Source organism: Pipra filicauda, unplaced genomic scaffold (genome assembly GCF_003945595.2).
Source record: "Pipra filicauda isolate LSUMZ 115617 unplaced genomic scaffold, ASM394559v2 scaffold728_size130481_pilon, whole genome shotgun sequence".
In the NCBI taxonomy this organism is placed as follows: domain Eukaryota; kingdom Metazoa; phylum Chordata; class Aves; order Passeriformes; family Pipridae; genus Pipra; species Pipra filicauda.
This window is the reverse complement of record NW_024104896.1, coordinates 57,391-82,050: the sequence shown is the minus strand read 5'-3', so window position 1 is coordinate 82,050 and position 24,660 is coordinate 57,391. Positions and strand designations below refer to the sequence as shown.

The window sequence follows — 24,660 nt, the reverse complement described above, 5'->3', positions numbered from 1 at the left end:
AGGGGACAGTGTCACCCCACCAGAGCAGGGCTGGCAAGTGGGAGGCTGCTCCAGGGCTCTGCAAGAGGCCTCGTGCTCTGCTTGGCCCCAGCACTGCCTGGTACCAACACCCCCGGCTGCCCCCGGCCCTGGGCAGCTCTGCTGTCACAGGCTGTGCCCTCACCGTGGCCCTGCAATGGCCCTGCCTGTCCCTCACCCGGGGCCCTGCCCACATCCCTGTCCCTTGGCTCTCTCTCTGCCAGCTCAGTGTGGGGCACACGGGCTGGGGGCCCCTCCCAAGCCCCCCGGGCAGCCGGCGTTGGCTGGGGGGATGTGAGGGCTGGGCCTGCTCAGCACAGCCCCGGCCTCGTGCCCAGCGCCTCTTTCCTGACCCACACAAGAGCTTCCCGGCCCCCCAGGGCTCCCCTGCTGCTGCCTCTGCTCCTGGCCCTGCCTTTGCTGCTCCCCCCACACTGCCAGGGCTGTCTCTGCTCCTCCTTGCAGGCTCCGTGGCCAGGCACAGTTTGTGTTCCTGGGTGCCCACCATCTCAGCACTTGCAGCCGCTCAAATCAGCGCCCGCAGCTCTGCAGCAAAGCCCCAGCTCACCTGGCACACAGGGGATGGACACAGCACCTGCTCGGGGATGGGCACACACAGCTTTGTGCCTTCCCCACCACGGGGCTCTCCTTCCTCAGCAGCACCTCTGCCTTGCACTTATTCTCAGCCTCACCTCAGGGACAGCTCTGGGCTCACCTCCGCGCCACTTCTCAGCCTCACCTCAGGGCCTGGGCTCAAGGACAGGAACCTGCAGGGAGGGGACATCAGGTGCAAGCTGAGGGCTGCCTGCTTGCACTGCCCTCTGGGCTTTTTTTTTCTAGAACCCTCCCAGAACTTAACTTGCTTTTCTAACATCATACTGCAAACACTCTTCCTCCTGTTCAGCTTCCTGTCCATCCCCACTCCCAGCTCCCTTTCTGCCTGCCTGCTCTCCAGACACTCTGGCCCCAGCCCGGGGGGCTGACGGGGCTTCTTGTGCCCAAAGGGCAGGACCCGGCCCTTGGCCTGCTGGAACCTCATCCCTTGGAATCAGCCCATGGATCCAGCTGGGCCAGGTCCCTCTGCAGAGCCCTCCTGCCTTCCAGCACATCAACACACCCCCAGCTTGGGGTCACCTGCACATTTGCTGATGAAATGCCTGGTTCTGCAGGAGCTGCAGATGCTCAAGGGGCAGCAGGACCAAGTCAGGGGCCTGGGGGGTCTGGGGGGCTTTGGGGTGCGGGAGGGTCCTGGGGGAGCTGGGGAGGGGCTCTGGGGATTGGGGGTACAAACCAGGACAGACCAGTACAGACCAGTACTGACCAGGACCTCCTCACTGCTCCCCAGATCTCTCCTGGAGTTGGGCCACGTTGTCCTGGGACACCTGAGCCCCCCCCAGTGCCCTCCCAGTACAGCCCAGTGCCCCCAGTACAGCCCACTGTGTTCCTGTCCCAGGGTGCCGGGTGATCCCTCTTTGGGATTTGAGGAGGGGGCTGGGGGAGATTTGGGGGGATCTGAGGAGTTTGGATGGGGATTTGGGGGGTTTTGGGAGGCTTTGGGTAAATTTGGGGGAGTTAAAAGGGTCTTGGGGGCATAGGGGGGTCAAAAGTATCTGGGGGGAAGGGGATTAAAGGAAAAAAAGGGGAGTTGAGGGACATTGGGGGGGTTAATGAGGCCTAGAGGGGGAGAGGAGGGCCTGCACCAAGAGCAGGTGAGTCCTGAGACCCCCCTCGTGTCCCCAAGACCCTTTCAGTGTCCCCAGTTCCCTCCTTGACACCCCCAATTCCACTGTCCACAAACCCCTCCCCACTGTCCCCAAACCCCATCCCTGATGTCCCCAACCCTCCATCTCACCCCAGGAGCCCCCCCTGGACCCCCTGACCAAAAATGCCCCCCCCCCTCACAGAAAGGCCAAGGGCATCTGGGGACACGTTGGGGACAGTTGGGGGGATTTGGGGGGGCACTGGGAGATTACTGGGGGATACTGGGACACACTGGGGGGAACCAGGGGGCACTGGGAGGGACTGGGGGGGAACTGGGGCACACTGGGGGTTCACTGGCAGAGAACTGGGGAGTTACTGGGGCATTACCAGGACACACAGGGAGACACTGGGAGGTTACTGGGCCATACTGAGGGTCACTGAGAGCTCATTGGGATATACTGGGGGCACTGGGATCCCCTTACCCAGATGTGGTACATCTCCCTCCCCGGATTTTGGGGGGCATCCCTAGGACCCCTCCCCTTGGGGCTGCAGGAACCCCTAAACCCCATTGCTGGGCTTCAGGGGACCCCACAAAATCCCCTCAAAACCCCTGAGATCCCCCCCTCGATCCATTGAAACCTCCTCGAGGTCCCCTCAAATCCCCTCAGAGACCTCATCACCCCCCTAGGACCCCCTAAATCCTCCCAGTGACCCGCAAATCCCACTTAGGACCCCCCAAGCCCATTCAGGGACCCCCAATCCCCCTCAAGGACCCTCAAAACCGTCTGAGACCCCTTAAACCCCCCAGAGACCCCAAAACTGCCTAAAAGGTTCACGCAAAACCCCCACGACCCCCAAACCTCTTCATAGACCCCCAAAGCCCACCTGGGATCCCCCCAAATCTCCTCAGAAACCAAAACCCCCTCAGAGACCCCCAAACTCCTTCAGAGACCTTCAGCCTCCCCCCTGAGTCCCCTCAGGACACCGAACCCCCCTCAGGGACCCCTCAAAACCTCCTCGGGAACCCCCGAACTCCTCGGCTAAGCCCTCCCGAGCCCTCCACCCTTTCCACCCACAGCCGCGCTCCCCGCAGCCCCCGAGGGGATCCCCAGACCCCGCTCTCGCCGCCCCCCCGCCAGCTCTCACAGTTCAGCGCAGAGGCCGCCCCGCCGCCTTCTCCGCGATCGCGCCCACGCGGACAAAATGGCGCTCGCTCTGCGCGCGCACCGCCTGGACTGACCCGCGCCGCAGCCAATCAGCGCGCGGTCACGGCCCCAGCCCGCCCCCGCCCGCGCGGGGCATTGTGGGAGTTGGAGTCCTTGCGGCGGGACTCGATAGGACGAGTTTGGTTCTTAGTTTTTCGATCTTCTTTTATTTTCTCCTTTTCCTTTCTCCTTTTCTTTCTTTTGTCTTTCTTCTTTATTTATCCCCCTTTTTTTCTTTTTCCTTTCTCTTTTTTCTTTTTTTTCCTATTTTTTCTTTTTTTTCCCTCATTTTTTCCTGTTTTTTTTTTCTTTTTTTTCTCTGAAGTCTAGACAACTTTAGGAATAAATTTAAAGGCCAACACAGTGCTATAAATGTAGGATGTAAATGTAAGGAAGTAGTAATGAAATCTCTGGCAAGACTTTACTCATACTGTGCTCACTAATCCTTACCACATCATCAAAATCTGGTATCTTAAAAATGTGAGAAGAGAGTTGATCCTAGGAATAAAAGTTATGAGCTGGGAAGACAAGAACAGAAAAGCCCTCGTTCTGAAACAGTCACAGAAAAGGCAAATAACAGAGACAAAAATATGAAGTTATGAAAGGGAGTTCACACAAAGAAATATTTTAGATGTATGCAGAAGAATTACAAGCATTGCCCCATTTTTACTAATTCTTTCTAACTTTATTTGCTGTGATAAATAGCACAACTGTCTGCTTAAAACTGGGAGAATATTACTGATTAATACACTAATGAAGGTAGAAGTCCTAATCTTGATTTCCTTGGCTTTGGCATTATTGATGTTTTTGGATACCTTTTCATTCCCTCACTTCAATTACATGGCAAGACAGCAGAGAACTCTGCAAAAAGGTTTCTTTAACACAAGTTGAAAATTCAGAGGTTATTTTTAGTTTGAAAAAGAATTGTACTCTTGGCTTACTTTGCATAAAGGTCATATTCACTGCTCTGATGACAGTAAAAAAGCCAACAAACAACATCAGAAATCTCAGACATTAAGGTATGTTTGGCAAGTGTCATTACTATGGAAAAGAATAAACTGCTGTATCTTCCCTTTCTCTCTCCTTTTCTCTCTCCAGTCTCAGTGGCCTTTGTGTCTCATTGTCTCAGAATTTTGCAGGTATTTACATTTTCCCCATCTTACAGCACAAGGATATCCCCTTTGACATGGTAACCAAGCTGATGTTTGGTTGGAAACAAGCTATAGGAAGGAAAAATATTTTAATTATGCAAAGGGTTTCAAGAATTCAGATATAAAATTTCAGATTTTTAAAAGTCAATTTCAGATCTTTTTCGAAACTACAGAGAAAAATCCCACAGAGCTATGACAATTGTTACAGCATCACTCATCAAGCTGCCCTGGCTGTTGGATGCACTCACTTGCACTGTGGAGTTAGAAAATGGAATCAGGCCTTTAATGGTACCCACACATTGAATTTCCTGCTGCTGCAGAACATCTGAGTGTCATTTACCACAGAACAATGAGCATTATCTGTTAGGAAAAAACAAGAAAGGGGGAGAAGAACAAATGTTAGACCTTGTGTCTGCTACAATTCACTGCCTTTAGGAACTAAGTCTTATTCCTACTCAAAAGGAGACTTGCTGTTTATACCAATAACACACACACACAGAATTTTGGCTGTTGGGGAGAAAAAACATTATTCATCATTTCTCCTGCTTTTGGCAACAGTTTATGGTACCTGTAAACCTTGGAAAATAACCCAACCAATCCATGAAGCAACCCTGCAGCTGCAGAGCTGACTGCTCTATACTGCAAACAGGAGCCAGCTCTCAGAAATTACTGATCTTCTGGAAAAGGTGTGGGATAACTGCAAATTCCAAACATTACTGTTAATTCTTGTGCCTCTGATACACTGGTAACAATTTCTGAATTCACCAGAAAAATGCTCACTTAGGAGTTTATCAGCTAACTCATTGCACAGAGCAGAGAAAGTCCCCTGCAGTAACACCTGCTTTCCAGCAGGGCCTGCAGTCCCCTCACAGGTAAAAGGATTGGAAGCATTCAGTTGATCAGCTGAAACCATCAGAGGACACCACAGAACCTCCATGTCCTCTGCAAACCTTTTAAGGTCTCACACCTAAGATCAGACAATATTCTGCCCTACAGAAATAAAGAAACCCTTTCCAAAATACCTACTAAGATTAGAAAATAAAAAAAAATTGCATGTCAGGTCATTATTTTTTTTCAAATCAATGAAGAGTTCACTCACATATCTGAGAGCAAAGCTGAGCTCATTTAAAGATTATCCTGTATTTCCAACATATAAAGCCCTCTATAAATGATTAATATTATTACTACTGTTCATCATTCCATGGGGAGCTCTCACAGTGAATCAAAGGAAATTCTCTGTTACAAACAACAGCAGAATCACACAAGTCTAAGATCACAGGTATGAGAATGACATTAAACAGTATATAACTGTTAAAAATATTGGAAGTGAAGTCAGGCATTGTCACAGGCAGCAGATTGAATATTCACATCTGAGTCCTCTACAAAACCTAGATAAGACAGAATTACAAAAACCCTAGAAAATCAATGTTTTAATTAATTTTTAAGGGAAACTCCTTGGATTTACACATTGTTATTCAAGTTTTAAATGAGCTGTTAAAACTGAAATGTTATTAAATCTGAAAACGGTTTTCCACTCTCCCACATTTCCAGGATGTGCTCTAACACGTGTGTGTGCAGCACATTCCAGTCCTGCTCACAGGACATTTCACCACAGAGGAGTGATCTGCATTTTCTCCTGATTTGAGGATTCCAACAAACAATCTCTGATTTACTTACAGTCCAAGTCCAGGCAATTCCATGATTTTGGTGTTCACAGAGTGGCACAAAGGGTGTTTGCAGTGATTCTTCTGGTAACACATGACACACTTATTTTCTGAGGTTTTGTGGAGGGGGGGCAGTTTTGTAAAACTCTTTCTAAACCTGCCTTGTAGCCCAGTTCCTCATTGCTCCAGTTCTCCCTGGATGACACCGTGCCACAGCACCAGAGCACCCGGGCAGACTCCAGCAGGGTGAAGGTGGGATGGTTTCATGGAGCCTGATGGACTCAGTTGGGATTTCACTGAAGTTCACACAAGCCCCAGAGCCCGTTTGAGACACAGCAATGAAGGCAAAACTTCTCATCCTGCCAGAAGAACAACCACGTTTGACACATTCCACACACAGAATCCTGCAGGAGCAAAGTGATTTTGTCTGACATCACTCTCATGGACCCAGGCTGTTCAACCAGCACCACAAAAATGCATCCACAGTCCTTGTACATCAAACCCTCCTTCTGCACCTTTGTGGAACTGTCCCTGGGGGTGATTTGGGAGCAGATACAACCCAACAAAGCACATTTCTCCTCTCATCTCTCACAGTTTCTCCAGTGTCTGCCACTGAGTACTTGTGACCATCACACAACAACCTGTGACTGTCATATGCACCTATGATTTTATTAACAATAAAGTCACTAGAAATGGCCAACTGTAGATATGACATTTACAGTCTTAAGGTTCTAGTGACATGAAACACTTAAGGACTCAGCTGGCTGTGGAAAAAAGATGCATTTTTTAAACATTTCCCCTCCAATGAATAAGAAATTTTAAAAATTAGTGTTGACAGGTTGGCACATAGGAGAGATTCAAACTTTAGGCATAAAAATGGGTTGCCTGGTAGCAATTCATATGCAAAATTCATGAGAAAATGAAATTTTTTCTATCTACAGTACAGTTCTAACAAGTTATTATATCTTTATTTTCATCCACCTGAACCTGGAAGGAAAACGTGTTTCCTCTGCTGATATTTTTATTCCTCTGCTGATATTTTTAGTACATGATTAATCTTTCTTCCAATGGCTAACTATATATCACAGTCCGTGGGAGTCACACTCCCTGGAATGTCACAGCCCCTGGAATGTTACTGTTACAGAGCAATTTAAATTTAGTAGTAGAATGGCTAAGGCTTAGTAGGAGAGTAGGCCTAGAAAGCAACACTCCAAAGTAGTAAGTTAGCAACCTTGTTTGCGAGCATAAAATGTGCTGAAGAAGTGGAAACAATAATCAAAGGATTTAGTCAAGCATGTATATAATGATTTGTTACCTTGGATGTGGTAAGGGTCTGTTAAACAGTTTCTAGGAGTAAGACAACCTAAGCAGATTTATGATTAGAGTGAATGATTATCAATTGTTATCAGTATGAAGTATGAGCTTCTTTGTAACTAAATGTAACTGTTTTGCTGTGGAAACTGCACGTAAACTTGTTTGTGTATAAAAGCTGAATTGAGAATGAGGGTCTTCGGAATCCTGACTTGGGACGCTAGTCCTCAGGTTCCCGGGGCCCCGAATAAAGCACCGCATAAACCGGCACTCTGTTGGTTTGTGTTTTCGTTACAGGCAACAATACAGTCCCTGGAATGTCACAGTCCCTGGAATGTCACAGTCCCTGGAATGCCACAGTCCCTGGAATGTCACAGTCCCTGGAATGTCACAGTCCTGGAATGTCACAGTCCCTGGAATGTCACAGTCCATGGAATGTCATAGTCCTGGGAATGTCACAGTCCGTGGGTGTCACAATCTGTGGAATGTCACAGTCACTGGAATGTCACAGTCCGTGGAATGTCACAGTCCTTGGAATGTCACAGTCCGTGGAATGTCACAGTCCCTGGAATGTCACAGTTCGTGGAATGTCACAGTCCCTGGAATGTCACAGTTCCTGGAATGTCACAGTCCATGGAATGTCACAGTCCATGGGTGTCACAGTCCATGGAATGTCACAGTCCCTGGAACGTCACAGTCCGTGGAATGTCACAATCCCTGGAATGTCACAGTTCCTGGAATTTCACAGTCCCTGGAATGTCACAGTCCTTGGGTGTCACAGTCCCTGGAATGTCACAGTCCCTGGAATGTCACAGTCTTTGGAATGTCACAGTCCTTGGTATGTCATAGTCTCTGGAATGTCACAGTTCCTGGAATGTCACAGTCCATGGAAAGCCAGAGTACCTGGAATGTCACAGTCCCTGGAATGTCACAGTCCGTGGAATGTCACATTCCCTGGAATGTCACAGTCCCTGGAATGTCACAGTCCGTGGGTGTCACAGTCCCTGGAATGTCACAGTCCCTAAAATGTCACAGTCCATGGAATGCCAGAGTACCTGGAATGTCACAGTCCCTGGAATGTCACAGTCCTGGGAATGTCACAGTCCCTGGAATGTCACAGGCCGTGGAATGTCACAGTCCGTGGAATGTCAAAGTCCCTTGAATGTCACAGTCCCTGGAATGTCACAGTCCCTGGAATGTCACAATCCCTGGAATGTCACAGTCCCTGGAATGTCACAGTCCCTGGAATGTCACAGTCCGTGGAATGTCACAGTCCCTGGAATGTCACAGTCCGTGGAATGTCACAGTCCCTGGAATGTCACAGTCCGTGGAATGTCACAGTCCCTGGAATGTCACAGTTCCTGGAATGTCACAGTCCCAGGAATGTCACAGTCCCTGGAATGTCACAGACCCTGGAATGTCACAGTCCCTGGAATGTCCAAATCCCTGGAATGTCACAGTCCGTGGGTGTCACAGCCCGTGGAATGTCACAGTCCATGGAATGTCACAGTCCGTGGAATGTCACAGTTCCTGGAATGTCACAGTCCGTGGAATGTCACAGTCCTTGGAATGTCACTGTCCCTGGATTGTCACAGTCCCTGGAATGTTACAATCCCTGGAATGTCACAGTCCATGGAATGTCACAGTCCGTGGGTGTCACAGTCCCTGGAATGTCACAGTCCCTAAAATGTCACAGTCCATGGAATGCCAGAGTACCTGGAATGTCACAGTCCCTGGAATGTCACAGTCTGTGGAATGTCGCAGTCTCTGGAATGTCACAGACCCTGGAATGTCACAGACCATGGAATGTCACAGACCATGGAATGTCACAGACCATGGAATGTCACAGTCCGTGTGTGTCACAGTCCCTGGAATGTCACAGTCCGTGGAATGTCACAGACCCTGGAATGTCACAGTCCCTGGAATGTCACAGTCTCTGAAATGTCCAAATCCCTGGAATGTCACAGTCCTGGAATGTCACAGTCCCTGGAATGTCACAGTCCCTGGAATCATAGAGTCATAGAATCATGGAATCGATTGGGTTGGAAAAGACCTCAGAGATCGTCGAGTCCAACCCTTGGTCCAAATCCAGTCCATTTACTAGATCATGGCACTCAGTGCCACGTCCAATCTGTGTTTAAAAATCTCCAGGGATGGTGAATCCACCACCTCTCTGGGCAGCCCATTCCAATGCCTGATTACTCCCTCTGTAAAGAATTTTCTCCTGATATCCAACTTAAATTTCCCCTGGTGGAGCTTAAGCCCGTGCCCCCTTGTCCTATTGCTGAGTGCCTGAGAGAAGAGACCAACCCCCACCTGGCTGGAACTTCCCTTCAGGTAGTTATAGACGGTGATGAGGTCACCTCTGAGCCTCCTCTTCTCCAGCCTAAACAACCCCAGCTCCCTCAGCCTCTCCCCATAGGACTTGTGCTCCAGTCCCTTCACCAGCCTTGTTGCTCTTCTCTGGACCCGCTCCAGCACCTCAATATCCTTCCTGAACTGAGGGGCCCAGAACTGAACACAATACTCAAGGTGTGGCCTCACCAACGCAGAGTACAGGGGAAGGATCACTTCCCTGCTCCCGCTGGCCACGCTATTTTTGATACAGGACAAGATCCCATTGGCCTTCTTGGCCACCTGGGCACACTGTTGGCTCATGTTGAGCTTCCTGTCAATTAGTACCCCCAGGTCCCTTTCTGCCTGGCTGCTTTCCAGCCACTCTGTCCCAGCCTGTAGCGCTGCCGGGGGTTGTTGTGGCCAAAGTGCAGGACCCGGCACTTGGCTTTATTGAACTTCATCCCATTGGAATCAGCCCATCTCTCCAGTCTATCCAGATCCCTCTGCAGAGCCCTCCTGCCTTCCAGCAGGTCGACACTCCCTCCCAATTTGGTGTCATCAGCAAATTTGCTGATGATGGACTCAATCCCCTCATCTAAATCATCAATAAAGATGTTAAACAGGACTGGACCCAACACAGACCCCTGGGGAACACCACTGGTGACCGGGTGCCAGCTGGATGCAGCTCCATTCACCAGCACTCTCTGGGCCCGACCCTCCACCCAGCTCCTAATCCAGGAGAGGGTACACTTGTCCAAGCCATGGGCTACCAGCTTTTCCAGGAGTATATTATGGGAGACAGTGTCAAAGGCCTTGCTGAAGGCTAGATAGACCACATCCACAGCCTTCCCCTCATCCACCAGGTGGGTCACCTGATCGTAAAAAGAGATCAGGTTGGTCAGACAGGACCTGCCCCTCCTAAACCCATGCTGGCTGGGTCTGATCCCTTGTCCATCCTGAAGGTGCTGTGTGATTGCACTCAGGATGATCTGCTCCATAACCCTGCCAGGCACCGAGGTCAGGTTGACAGGCCTGGAGTTGCCAGGGTCCTGCTTGCAGCCTTTTTTGTGGATTGGGGTGACATTCGCCAACCTCCAATCATCTGGGACCTTCCCAGAGAGCCAGGACTGCTGGAAGATGATGGAGAGCGGTTTGGCAAGCTCTTCTGCCAGCTCCCTCATCACCCTGGGATGGATCCCGTCTGGTCCCATAGACTTGTTAGGATCCAGTTGGCTCAGTAAGTCGCTAACTACATCCTCCTGGGATACAGGAGGGCTATTCAGCTCTCTGTCTCTGTCTATCTGCTCTAGAGGCCAGTTGTCCTGAGGGCCACCTGTCTTACTGCTAAAAACTGAGGCAAAGTAGGTGTTAAGTACCTCAGCCTTCTCCTCATCTTTGTTAACTATATTTCCCTCCAAGTCCAACAGAGAATTGAGGTTTTCCTTGCCCCTCCTTTTGCTATTAATGTATTTATAAAAGGACTTTTTGTTATCCCTAACTGAATTAGCCAAATTAACTTCAAATTCCACTTTCTTTCCCTAATTTTTTTCCTGCATGACCTAGCTCTCTTTGTAAATTCTTCATAAGTAGCCAGCCCTTTTTTCCACAGTCTGTAAACTTTCTTTTTATCCCTGATTTCTTTCAGAACCTCCCTATTTAACCAAGCCGGCCGTCTTCCCCCCCGGCTGGCCTTTTGGCTCACTGGTACAGCCTGTTCCTGTGCGCTCAGAATTGCCTGCTTGAAGCATGTCCATCCCTCCTGGACCCCCTTGCCTTTAAGGGTTGTTTCCCAGGGTATGCCCTGAATTAGTTTTTTGAATAGGCCAAAATCTGCCCTCCGGAAGTCCAGAGTAGAGGTTTTAATGATGGCTCTCCTTACCTCCCTGAGGATTGAAAATTCTATTATTTCGTGGTCACTATGCCCCAGGCAACCTCCAACCACTACATCATCCACCAGCCCCTCTCTGTTTGTAAACTGTAGGTCTAGCAGGGCCTTACCCCTGGTAGGCTCATTTACCAGTTGATGAAGGAAATTATCCTCTATACACTCCAGGAACCTCCTTGACTGCCTCTTCTCTGCAGTATGAAGCTCCCAGCAGATATCCGGCAGGTTAATGTCACCCACAAGCACAAGGGCTGGAGATTTTGAGACATCTGCCAGCTGCTTGTAGAATAATTCATCTCCTTCCTCATCCTGGTTGCGTGGTCTGTAACAGACACCCACAAGGATGTCAGCCTTGTTGGCCTTCCCCCTGATTCTGGTCCACAGGCACTCAACCTTGTCACTGCTGACCTCAACTTCAACAGAGTCAAGAGACTCTCTAACATATAAAGCCACCCCTCCACCTCTCCTTCCCTGCCTGTCCTTTCTGAAGAGCTTGTGGCCCCCCATAGCAGCACTCCAGTCGTGGGAGTCATCCCACCACGTTTCTGTGACAGCAACTATGTCACAGTTTTCCTGCTGCACGATGGCTTCCAGCTCCTCTTGTTTGTTTCCCATGCTGCGTGCATTGGTGTACACGCACTTCAGCTGGGCCATTGATTTTATTCTCAACTCGGGCTCTACACCCTTAGGCTTATTTCTGGAGAGCCCAGTTGCCGTCCCTTCCCCCTTCAAACCTAGTTTAAAGCCCTCCTAACTAACCCTGCCAACTTACGGGCTACAGTTCTTTTGCCCTTCCCAGACAGATGAAGCCCATCTGATGAAGCCAATCAGATGCTGCCGGGACGTCTCACAGAGCTGAGGGAAGAGTTTTGATGTTTAGAAACATGTATCATCTTTACATTTTTTTTTATACTGGCCATGGATAGAAACTTTCTGTGGCTCTAAGTCTCACCAGTTCCAGATCTCCCAAAGAACACAAACCTGAGGAGTTGTGGTTCCCTCTCCAGTGGCACTTGGAGCTCCCTCCATACCCAGAGCACAGAGCTCCCTTGTGCCACAGAGTCCTTGGAAATGGAGGCATTAAGGAGACAGGACAGGCTGTGGGGACCAGTTGCAGGGCATGGTCAGAGATTTGGGGTGGTTGTGAGCCCAGGGCAGGACCCGGCACTTGGCCTTGTTGAACCTCCTCCAAGTGGCCTGGGCCCATGGATCCAGCCTGTCCAGATCCCTCTGCAGAGCCTTCCTGCCCTCCAGCACATCAACACTCCCCCCAGCTTGGTGTGCCCTGGGAACTGCCTGAGGCTGCACTCGATGCCCTTGTGCAGATCACTGAGAAAGAGATTGAAGTGCCCTGAGCCCAGTGCTGAGCCCTGGGAACACCCCTGGATGGAACTCCATTGCCCACCACTCCTTGGGCCTGGCCATCCACACACATGTTTGCCCAGTGAACAGATGCTGCAGAAGGTGTTTGATAAAGGTCCTGTAAGGCCAGAATATTGGGATGAGTGCAGATTTAGCTCTGCACAGCAGAGAAATTCATTCATTTTCTCTCTTTTCCTCCCTCTGTTGATTGAGGTATCTTGTCACTTCAGTGTGTGACTCACTGTGTGCAAAGGGCAAATATGGACAGAATCCACATGGGCTGGTTGTCTCTGTAGCTCTACATCTCCCCCTGACGTGGCAGAGCACACAAACTGCCCATCCCTGTGTCCCTTTCTCCACTGGCTGTGCTTTGGTTTGGCCCAGAAACCTGCCGAGGTCCCTTCCAGGATGAGTCCCAGTGCACTGCCCTGCACCGTGGGCCTTCCCCTCCTGATCCAGCATCTGTGGGGCAGCAGAGCTGGGTCAGTGCAGGGACAGGGCTGGCTCTGACAGGGGCCATGAAGCCACTGCCAGGAGGTGACAGCAAGGACAGTTTGCAAAGAACAAATTTAGATAGGGTGCCTTTGTTGGAATCAAGGGGGTCATTGTGACACCAGAGAAAGTCAGGGAATCAATGAGCTGTTGTGACACTTCAGGGTCTCATGGAACCAAAGGAACCCTGGGACAGTTTGGAACCTCATGGAGTCAAGGGCCTATTGAGACCCTGGGAAGCTCATGGAAGCAGAGGAATTCTGGGAGAGTGTGGAACTTCATGGAATCAAAGGGCCATTGTGACACTGGAGGGCCTCCTGGATCTGAAGGAAACCTGGGAGACTGCAGAATCCCATGGAATCAAGTGGCCAGTGTGAGACAGGGTCCTCCTGGAAGCAAAGAAACCCTGGGACAGTTTGGAACTTCATGGAATCAATGGGCCATTGTGACACTGGGGAACCTGATGGAATTGTGTGGCCATTGTGACATTGCAGGGCCTCCTGGAATAAAATGAAACCTGGGACACTGGGAAACCACGTGGGATCGAGGGGTGCTTGTGACCCTGCAGGACCTGATGGAACCAAGGGAAGCCTGGGACACTGAGGAAACTCGTGGAACCAAGTGGCCTTTGTGACCCTGCAGAATGGCACAGAATCAACAACCCCTTGTGACACTGCAGGGCTTCATGGAACCAAAGGAATCCTTGGACACTGTGGAACCTCCTAGAAACAAAGGGCCACTGTGACACTGAAGAACCTCATGGAATCAAGGGGCCATTGTGTCACTCCTGGGCCTTGTGGATCCAAAGGAATCTTGGGATGCTGTGGAACCTCCCAGAATCAAGGGGCCATTTTGACACCATGGAAACTCATGGAATCAAGAGTCCATTCTGACTCTGCAGGGCCCAGGGAAGCAAAGGAATCCTGGGACACTGTGGAATCTCACAGAATCAAGGGACCATTGTGACCCTGCGGAGTCTCGTGGAGATGAAGAAGCCCTGGGAGACTGGAACCTCATGGAATCAAGGGACCGTTGTGACAGTGCAGGTCCTCATGGAAGCAAGGGAAAATGGGGACACTGTGAAAACTCATGGCAGCAAGGGGCCATTTTGACACGCAGGGCTTCCTAGAACCAAAGGAAGCCTGGGACGTTTGGGATTGTCCTGGAATCAAGGGGCCATCAGGACACTGCGGAACCTCCTGAAAGCAGAGGAACCCTGAGACTGTGCAGAACCTGACGGCAGAAAGGAGCCCTTGTGACACTGCAAAACCTCGTGGAATCAAGGGGCCACAGCTTCACATCTGGGTCTCATGGAATCAAAGGAAACCTGGGACACTGGGGAAATTCGTGGAAGCAGGGAGAGCCTGGGACACTGTGGAGCCTCACGGAATCAAGGGGCCATGGGGACACTGCAGGACCTTGTGGGGCCAAAGGAACCCTGGGCTGCTGCAGAACCTCACGGAGGTGGGAAGCTGCTGTGTGGGGGCCCCCACGACGAGTGGCCGAGGCTGCTGAAGGAGAAGCCAATTTGCAGAAGTGGGAGCCGTGGGCAATGCCACTGAGCCCCCTTGCCACGGTCAGTTACCATGGAAACCTCATACAGTCCTGTTGCTATGGTCGGTTACCATGGCAACCATCATACAGTTGTGCTGCTACAGTCAGTTACCATGGAAAAAATCATACATTCCTGTCGATATGCTCAGTTACCATGGCAACCCTCATACATTCCCATTGCTATGGTCAGTTACCATGGCAACCATCATACAGTTGTGTTGCTACAGTCAGTTACCATGGCAACCAGTATACATTCCTGTTGCTATGCTCAGTTACCATGGCAACCAGCATACATTCCCATTGCTACAGTCAGTTATCATGGACACCATCATAACCTCTCTTTTCTACGGTCGGTTACCATGGCAACCATTATACACTGCCACTGCTACGGTCAGTAACCATGGCAACCAGCACATATTCTTATTTCTATGGTTGGTTATCATGGCAACCATCATAAAACCCTATTGCTACGGTCAGTTACCATGGCAACCAGCACACATTCCCATTGCAATGATCAGTTACCACGGCAACGATCACACATTCCCATTGCTATTGTTGGTTACCATGGCAAACATCATAAATTCCCGTTGCTATAATCAGTTACCATGGCAGCCATCATACAGTCGCATTGCTATGGTCAGTTACCATGGCAACCAGCATACATTTCCATTGCTATTGTCAGTTTCCATTGCAACCATCATACTTCCCGACGGCTACAATTGGTTACCATGGCAACCACCATACATTCCCGTTTCTACAGTCGGTTATTATGGCAACCACCATACATTCCTGTTACTATGTTCAGTTACCATGGAAACCACCATACGTCCCACTACCACAGTCAGTTACCATGGCAACCATCATCCATTCCTGTTGCTATGGTCAGTTACCATGGCAACCATCATACAGTTGCGTTGCTACAGTCAGTTACCATGGCAACCATCGCACGTCCCACTACTACAGTCAGTTACCATGGCAACCATCATACCTCCCACTGCTACGGTCAGTTACCATGGCAACCATCATATATTTCAATTTCTAAGGTCAGTTACCATGGCAACCATCATAAATTCCCGTTGCTACAGTTGTTTACCATGACAGCCATTATACATTCCTGTTCCTATGCTGAGTTACCCTGACAACAATCATACCTCCCGATGGTATGGTTGGTTACCATGGCAACCATCATACATTCCCTTTACTACAGTCAGTTACCATGGTAACCATCATACATTCCCGTTGTTACAGTCAGTTACCACGGTAACCATCATACATTCCTGTTGTTACGGTCAGTTACCATGGCAACCATCATACGTTCCCGTTGCTATAGTCGGTCACCAAGGCAACCATCATACTTCCCACTGCTACAATTAGTTCCCATGGCAAACAGCACACATTCCCATTGCTATGCTCAGTTACCATGGCAACCATCATACATTCCCATGGTACAGTCGGTTACCATGGAAACCATCATACATTCCCATTGCTTTGGTTGGTTACCATGACAACCACTATAAATTCCAATTGTTATGGTCAGTTACCATGGCAACCATCATACTTCCCACTGCTACAATCAGTTAGCGTGGCAAACGGCATACATTCCCATTCCTACGGTCAGTTACCATGGCAACCATCAAACATTCCCATTGCTACAGTCAGTTACCATGGCAACCATCATACATTCCCATTAGTATAGATGGTTACCATGGCAACCATCATACATTCCCATTGCTACAGTCAGTTACCATGGCAACCATCATAGTTACATTGCTATGCTCAGTTACTATGGCAACCATCAAACATTCCCATTCCTATGGTAGCCATCACACATTCCCATTGCTACAGTTGGTTACCATGGCAACCAGCATACATGCTCATTGCCATGGTTGGTTACCACGGCAACCATCATGTATTCCTGTTTATACCGTCAGTTACCATGGCAAACAGCCTAACTCCCAGAGGTACGGTCAGTTACCATGGCAACTGTCATACTTCCCACTGGTACAGTAAGTTACCATGGCAACCATCATACATTCCCATTGCTACAGTTGGTTGCCATGGCAACCATCATACTTTCCATCGCTATGCTCAGTTACCATGGCAACCATCATACATTCCCATTGCTACAGTTGGTTGCCATGGCAACCATCATATGTTGCCATCGCTACAGTCAGTTACCATGGCAACCATCATACATTCCCATTGCTATGGTCAGTTACCATGGCAACCATCATACAGTCCCATTGCTATGGTCAGTTACCATGGCAACCATCATACAGTCCCATTGCTATGGTCAGTTACCATGGCAACCACCATACATTCTACATTCCCATCACTACAGTCAGTTTCTATGGGAACCTCTTGGTTCCTCTTGGACAGAAGCAGATGCAGATGAGCCTCCCTGTTGCCCACCAACCTGCCAGCTGTGCTCTAAAGGCCTGTGTGCCAAGGGGGGTCTTGAACAAGACCCTGCACAAACCTCTCGGACTCTTTGCATCCTGTCCTGGTGCCTTTCCAGTGAATTCCAGGGTTATCAAAGCCAACTGGAATGGGCTCTTTGTCTCACTCCACAGTGCCACCCAAACCACTCTCTCCTCTCACCCTCACCCACAAAAGTTGACCCAATTCCTTCATCCCCTAGAGCAGCTCCACAGGTCCCAGAAGCTCCTTCCTGCTGAGGACACCTCTCTCCTGCTCTTTCTCTCCTGGGTCTCCTTGGCCTTCTCTCCCAGCCCATCACAGCCCTGCAACCTGGGAACTGTCTCAGCAGGCCTGGGCTGTTATTGCCTGCAAGTGGAAGGAAGAGAGACTTGGGGCTGCAGCTCCTCCTCCTGTGCCCCACACGCAGGGCATTGGGGCCTGTCTGGCTGCAGCCCCTCAGCGGGGGCACCGGGGTCAGAACAGACTTGCAGTGGGGAAAGCTGCTCTGAAAGCCCCGAGAGCTGGGCTGTGCAGAGGCTTTGCTGACAATGGCCTTGGGGGGGGACGTGCTGGGACTCAGGCCCAGGGGGAAAATCCCAGGCCTGATCCCTGAGGAGATCAGCACATGCTGCTGAAATGCTGGGGGAGAGCAGAGCCAGCAGAGGGAGGGAACAAGTGTGGACAGCCTGGGCTGATGGGATTTGGACTCGTGCCTGGCCCGGCCTTGGCTGGGCAGAGAAGGGACAGCCTTTGTGTCCCTGCAGGGCTGGGATTCACTCCCTGCCCCAAAGGCCCCCAGTGTGTCTGAGAAGCCCTGGGTGGTGCCTGTCCCACAACTGCTGGGAATGGGGACGGGCTTCCTGCACAGGCCCTGTGCTGTCCAGGGCAGCTGCTGCACTTGTGCTGCAGAGCCCTGGCACCTCCCCTGGCACTACAGGCCCCTCTTTGGCTGTTCAATCCAGGCTCAGCTGCCCTCAATTAGGTTCAGCATTGAAGGGATGTCCAGGAGACAACTGCCATTGTACTCTGAGCACATGTAGAAAATACCCCGATAAAGAACAGGGGAGAGACCTCTCTCCCTGTGCCACCTGACTCCATTTGGTCACCTGAGCACCTCTAGGGGCTGCTCTGGACAGAAGGAACAGTGACAGGTTCCCCTGTCCTACATGTGGGCACCTTCTACCACCACAGTTGGCCAAAGCAATGTCCCAGCAGCCTCCAAGAAGATCCCACAGCTGCTGCCCTGTCCCTAGGAACTGCTCCATTGGAGCCTGCAGTTCCCAGCAGGAATCTCGGTCACCTCTGGCCCCTCAGAAGGAACCAGGGCTTTGTGTCCCAGCAGGTCACTCCTGGCTTTGGTCTTCCTTCATTCCCATGGGAGCTGGGACAAGGAGTCACCTGCAGGGGCCTGTTTTGGGCCCACTGAGCTGGGGCAGGAGGAATCCCAGCCCATGGGGGTTGTGCAGGGAGCTGATTGTCCTTCTGGCCCCAGGTCTGCAGAGCCACAAGGAGACACCTCTGTTGACTCAGCTGAGTCCCTTCCCTCAGTGCAGGTGAAGGAGATCCCTCCTGGGCACTGTCTGGGTTTCCTGTCCAAGGATGGGACATGAAAAGGGGCCTCTTGAACTTAACTCTGTGTCTGTTTGGAGAAATGACAGTGCTGAAAGAAGTGTCTGTGCCCAGCTGAGAGAAGGCACATCATTATTTCCTTCAGCTGTGTGCCAGCAGGTTCCCCTGGAGCCCCAGGGACAGCTGGAGGAGCCCAGAGGGGCAGAGAAAGGGCTGCCTGGGGCTGTTGCTGTGCTGCTGAGCTGGGCCGGGCTCCTGGCACACAGGGAGCTCCTGGCAAGCAAGAAGAGCTTCAAAGAGACAGCTCTGCTGGTGAGCAACTTTTCTGCACAGCCCAGCAGGGCTGAGGGCACTGCCTGCAGCACCCAGGGCACAGGAGAGAAGGCAGAGAGATGAGAGGCAGCCTGGGCTGGGAGGTGACTGAGCTCTCACCACGGGAGAAACCTTCCCAGGATTTGAAGGAAGAATTCTCTGGCTGTAGGAAAGTTCAACTTCCCTTCCTGGAGGCATCTCCTAAAGCTGGCACATCCCACAGCTTCCAGGATCTTTCAGCAGGACTCTCCCAGTTGCTGCAGTGCAGGGGAAGTGGCCATATGGCAGAGCAGGGCAGGAGCTGCAGGCAGCAAGGGCAGAGAGGAGAAGGGAGCAGGAGGTTCAAGGGATCCTGGGCTGGGAGGACAGGGCAGAGCTGCTCAGGGCAGGAACCTTGCCAGCCCTTTGCCACGGTCAGGCTGTGGCTGCAGAGCAGTGCAGGGGAGTTCCTGCAAGTGCCTCTGCCAGCTGCCAAATGGCAGCAGTGGCAGGAGCTGTCAGGATGGCTCTGCTGGATTTGCTGGGGTGCAGCAGGAGAAGCTGCTGCAGAGCAGGACTTGCTGCTGCCCCCTCAGAGGCCCAGGGCCAGAAGGTTCCCTGTGCCAGGGCTGGCTGTGGGGTGGGAAGGTGGGGGTGCAGCCAGGGGTGCCCAGGGCTGTGGGGCAGAGCAGGGTCCTGCCCCCAGGGCTCTGTGTGCTGGGGCAGGGACTCTGCTGCCTGCCAGGGGCAGCTCTCAGCCCGGCCAAGGAGCTGCCACGGCCCTGCAGGGAGAAGGGGTGGGTGGAAGGAGTGACCCCTCAGGGCAGGGCAGGGCTGGGCAGGGCCCTTCAGCTGCAGGCTCAGGGCTCCTCACAGCTTCAGCTCCACCTCCTCCATTTCCAGGGGCCCTTCTCAGGAAGCACATCCCCCCAGAACACCTCCCCCTTCCCAGCCACCGCAGGGGCTCTGGGATCTGCTCTGCAGCCCCTGCCCAGGCAGAGCTGCCCCTGGGCACTGGGCTGGGGATGGCTCTGGCAGCACTGGCAGGGAGCTGAGCTGGGCACAGGCAGGGGCTGCTGGCAGGAACAGCTCCTCACCCAGAGACAGGCAGGCAGGGAGAGGGAGCTGCTGCCACAAGGGCTGGGCAGGGGGATGGGGGCCCCTCCCTGCTGTCCCTGTGGCACAGACCCCTTCCCTGAGCAGCTCCTGCCTGGGCTCCTTTCCCAGCCTAAGCAGAGCCTGTGCCCTCAGGCCCACGGGGGCTGGGCTGTGCATTGCCCTGCAGCAGCCAGAGCCCAGGCAAGGACAGGGCCCTGATTTCCAGCTGTCTCTGTGGGTCCCTCCTCCCTTGGCAGCAGCACTGTGGCATTTCACTGCCATCCCCTGCTGCCTGGGCTCTCCTTGTTCTTACCAGTGGGTTTTCTGAGCCAGTGTGGTGCTTGGGGGTGGCAGATTCCTGTCCAGACACAAACCCTTTGGGTGCTGCTGTGGGGATGTGTCTGTGGCAGCAAAGTGCCCAAGTGCCCTCCAGGCACCTTCAGGGTATTCAGCTGTTTGCCTGGGTGTCCTGCAGGGCTGCAGGTGCCCTCCAGAAGGGCACAGCTCTGCCATAGGATCTCTGTGCTGCACAGGATCCCCATGGAGAAAACTCCTCAGTGCTAAATCCATGGAAATGCCCTGGGCAGCCGTACTTGGGAGCTGCAATGATCCCTGTGTGTGGCAGTCTGGGAGCAGAAAGATGAGATCCTAATCAGGCATCCTGAGGAAAGGCAAGGATTCTGTCAATCTACTCTTTGAACCAGGATTCCTCTGCTCCCAGAAGTGCTTTGTTTCTTTTTGCAGGGAATTCCTAAGGGCCATCCCCCTTCAGCCAGCCAGGGGCAGCTGTGAACAGGAAACATGGCCAGCTCTTGTCTCTGCACCAAGAGACCATCCATCCCTTTGCCTCTCAGCACTCACAAGATTGCACTTGGAGCACATGAGAAATGTCAGAGATTTCAACCATCCAAACTCACTCCTGGCAAGAGGAACTGGAATAAAATCAAGTCCCCCAAATCCCCTCCCTCTGTTCTGAGCTTGGGCAAACTGTGACCAGCAGTTCTGGAAACACTTTGATACATCACAAGTACATTTAATTGGAGGTCACCCTGTGCTCCAAGTTGCCTCTCACTGCACAGCAAAAAGGATTCCTCGGGAGCCCATTCCAGGGTCCCTGCTCTCAGTGCCCCCTTCAGCCAGCAAAACCCAGAGCTCGGGAGAGGGATGCAGAGGGATCTTCCTGAAAAGAGGCCCTGAATTCTGAATTGCTATGAGACATGCAAGATGTTTTGCTGATTGAGTCTGGCCTAATTCAGTTCTGCCTTTTTTCTCCTCAACAGAAAACAATAACCTGAGGCAGCAAATGCCCAACAGCAGCTCCATGGCCCAGTTCCTCCTCCTGGCACTGGCAGACAGGCGGGAGCTGCAGCTCCTGCACTTCTGGCTCTTCCTGGCCATCTCCCTGGCTGCCCTCCTGGCCAACGGCCTCATCCTCAGCGCCGTAGCCTGGGACCACCACCTGCACACCCCCATGGGCTTCTTCCTGCTCAACCTCTCCCTCACAGACCTGGGCTGCATCTGCACCACTGTCCCCAAAGCCATGCACAATTCCCTCCAGAACACCACAACCATCTCCTACACAGGATGTGCTGCACAGGTCTTTTTCTTTCTGTTCTTCATCTCAGCAGAGTATTATCTCCTCACCATCATGTGCTACGACCGCTACGTTGCCATCTGCAAACCCCTGCACTACGGGACCCTCCTGGGCAGCAGAGCTTGTGCCCACATGGCAGCAGCTGCCTGGGCCACTGGCTTTCTCAATGCTCTGCTGCACACAGCCAGTACATTTTCCCTGCCCCTGTGCCAGGGCAATGCCCTGGGCCAGTTCTTCTGTGAACTCCCACACATCCTCAAGCTCTCCTGCTCACACTCAGGCTACCTCAGGGAAATTGGGCTCATTGGGGTTGGTGCCTGTTTAGTGTTCGGTTGTTTTGTTTTCATTGTTTTCTCCTATGTGCAGATCTTCAGGGCTGTGCTGAGGATCCCCTCTCAGCAGGGAAGGCACAAAGCCTTTTCCACGTGCCTCCCTCACCTGGCTGTGCTCTCCCTGTTACTCAGCACTGGCGTATTTTCCGACCTGAAACCCCCCTCCATCTCCTCCCCATCCTTAGATCTGATTGTGTCTCTTCTGTACTCAGTGGTGCCTCCAGCACTGAACCCCCTCATCTACAGCCTGAGGAACCAGGAGCTCAAGGATGCCATAAGGAAAATGATGACTGGATGCTTTTCAGGAGGAAGAACCTGCTACTTTTCTTCTGCAGGACACTCATTGTGTAACCCTTTACTGGCCCAACCTGCCTTCTAAAGCTTTTGAGAGTGGTAGTGGTTTCCTGCATTTTTTCCTCTTTTAATGTTGTTAACACAGAAATTTATTCTTCATCTCACACCTAATTCATTCTCAACATCTTTATTTTGACCCACAATTGTGTAAATGAGGAATCATTCTCTGTGTGCATTTAAACAAAATAAAAGTTCCTGCAGCAACTTCTTTCTCAAACATCCTGCCTTTGTATTTTGTACATGAGGAAGCACAGTCTCTGTGTAGAATAAAGGATTTGAATTCTTTTTTCCAGATTCCTCCTCCTAGAAGTTCCCTGAAGTTGGAGGGCAGTGCCTGTGTGCAGAGGAGAAGGGGTAAAGAGTCCTGGTACAGGAGCACTGCCAGGGAGCAGCAGCAGCTCTTGGGCTTTTGAGAGATGCTCTTTTTCCACTGCCTCCCTCTCCTTTCTGCTCCTTGCCCAAGGCCTGAGTGCTCTGGCAGCTCAGTCCCTGCTGTGTCAGTCCTGTGACCATGGGCAGGGACAGGCCCTGGGCACTGCTGGCACAGAGCTGGGCTCCTTAACATAATTTCCATCATGAAAGGGGATCCCCCTGGGCAGTTCCTGAAGACTTTGTTCTTTTTGAAAGGCTGGTGTAAAGAACAAGGCCAAGGAATAGACTCCCCAAAGTCTCATTGCTGTGCTTGTTTCCCCATTCAGTCCCTGCAGTGAGCGAAGCGACTCACTGGGGTACTTGAGGGACTGAGGGCTGGTTCAGATGTTCTGTGCTGGTGGCCAGTGGTAAATGGTCTCCAAGTCACCTGCCTGGGGCTCTGCAGCTTGTGAGGGCTCTGATGGAGGTGAGGACTTGTCTGTAGGAACTCAGGAAGTGCAGGAGAGCACAGAGGATCTGCAGGGACAGCCCGTCCCATCCAGTCAGCAGGGAATGGAGCCCTGGAGCAGAATCCTGCCCAGGGTGGAGTTACCAGAGATCAAGTGCTAAATGTGCCTGTGAACTGGTACAGGAGAGTTCTGCAGCCCCAGGGGATGCAGCAGGAACAGAGAAAGGACTCTGGCCAGTGACTCCTCTGACCCACAGTGAACTCCCCTTGTGCCTCCCCAGCTCAGGGGGGGCTGTACCAGAGCCAGGGCTGGGCTTTCCAGGAGGGTGTCCCGAAGAACTCTCCAGCCCACAGGCTGCATGGAGTGGAGCCCTGCCCTGCCCTCTGTGCCATTGGAAACAGCCCATGGTCCTGCCCAGCATTGTTCTTGGCTACTGAGCCTTCCAGGACTATGGCAGAGGGTGGAGAGGAGTGATCCCCATCCTGCTGGGTCTGCTCCCCACCCTGACCAGCATGGCCAGGGCAGGCTCAGCCCAGGGTGCCACAGCCCCTCCCTGTGCAGAGCAGCACCTCCAGCTCAGGGCCCTGCAGGGATCCCAGGCTGGGATCTGCAAGTGGCCAAGGCAGCCTGGACACACTGACCTGGGCAAAGGGATGTCCCTGCAGAAGAGCAAGGCAGCATTTCTGGGCCTGCAGAGAGGAATCCCTGACACAGAGAAACCTCTCTCTGCAGCCCCCCTGGGGACAGGCTGCTCTGTCCCTGGGCCAGGACTCTGGGCTGGGCTGGGCAGAGGGGCTGGCACTGAGGGGCACAGTCAGGCTGTGCTGGGCATCTCCTGGAGGTGACACCAGGGCTCCTGCAGTTTCCCTGACCTCCATTTCCTCCTGCCATGCTGAGTGTCCAGCCCCTGAGCTGATGGAGATGCTGAGACTCCTCTCTGTGCCCCAGGAGCTGCTGTGCCCTTCAGAGGGGCTGGGGCTGTGGGGGGAGTGCCCAGAGCTCTGCAGCACCCTGGGCTGGGCACTGCTGTGGGGCCAGACCAGACTGGGCTGCTCCCCCAGTTGACCTCTATAATGAAACCACTTCTAATTTTCTCCTGAAGAACCATGAGAATCCTGAGCACTAAACTGGAACTGTGGGATAATGCAAAGGTTTTGGTGTGAGGGATATTGAGAAGGCTGGGCAGTGTCACTGGGAGACCTCTCCCAAACCCTTGGAAAGGCCAGAGCCAGCCCAGAGCTTCCTGGGGCCTTGGCAAAGGCAGACATGGAACCAGTCTGCAAACAGGGCAGCAAGGAGGGTTGGCAGAGTTCCAGACTGCTCAGGCTCAGCAGGGAAGGGCAAGTCCTCCTGCAGCCATTGCCAGGCATGGGAAGGACAAGGCAGGGATTGCAGAACCCCTGTGGGAGGGAAAAGAAGGGGATGTTGTGTGCCCAGACTTCAGCAAGGCCTTTGACATGGTCTCCTGTGGTCTCCTTAGAGCCAGATTGGTGAGAGCTG

The 24,660-nt window shown here is 52.2% G+C and overlaps 1 protein-coding gene across 1 annotated transcript; it reads left to right on the top strand.

Annotated features, from left to right (window-relative positions):
• Nucleotides 1-21,362: 21,362 nt before the first annotated feature.
• LOC114001948 (olfactory receptor 14J1-like) lies at nt 21,363-22,364 on the top strand. The gene has a single exon (XM_039389419.1). The coding sequence runs from the start codon at nt 21,363-21,365 to the stop codon at nt 22,362-22,364; it is 1,002 nt and encodes a 333-aa protein (XP_039245353.1).
• Nucleotides 22,365-24,660: the final 2,296 nt, after the last annotated feature.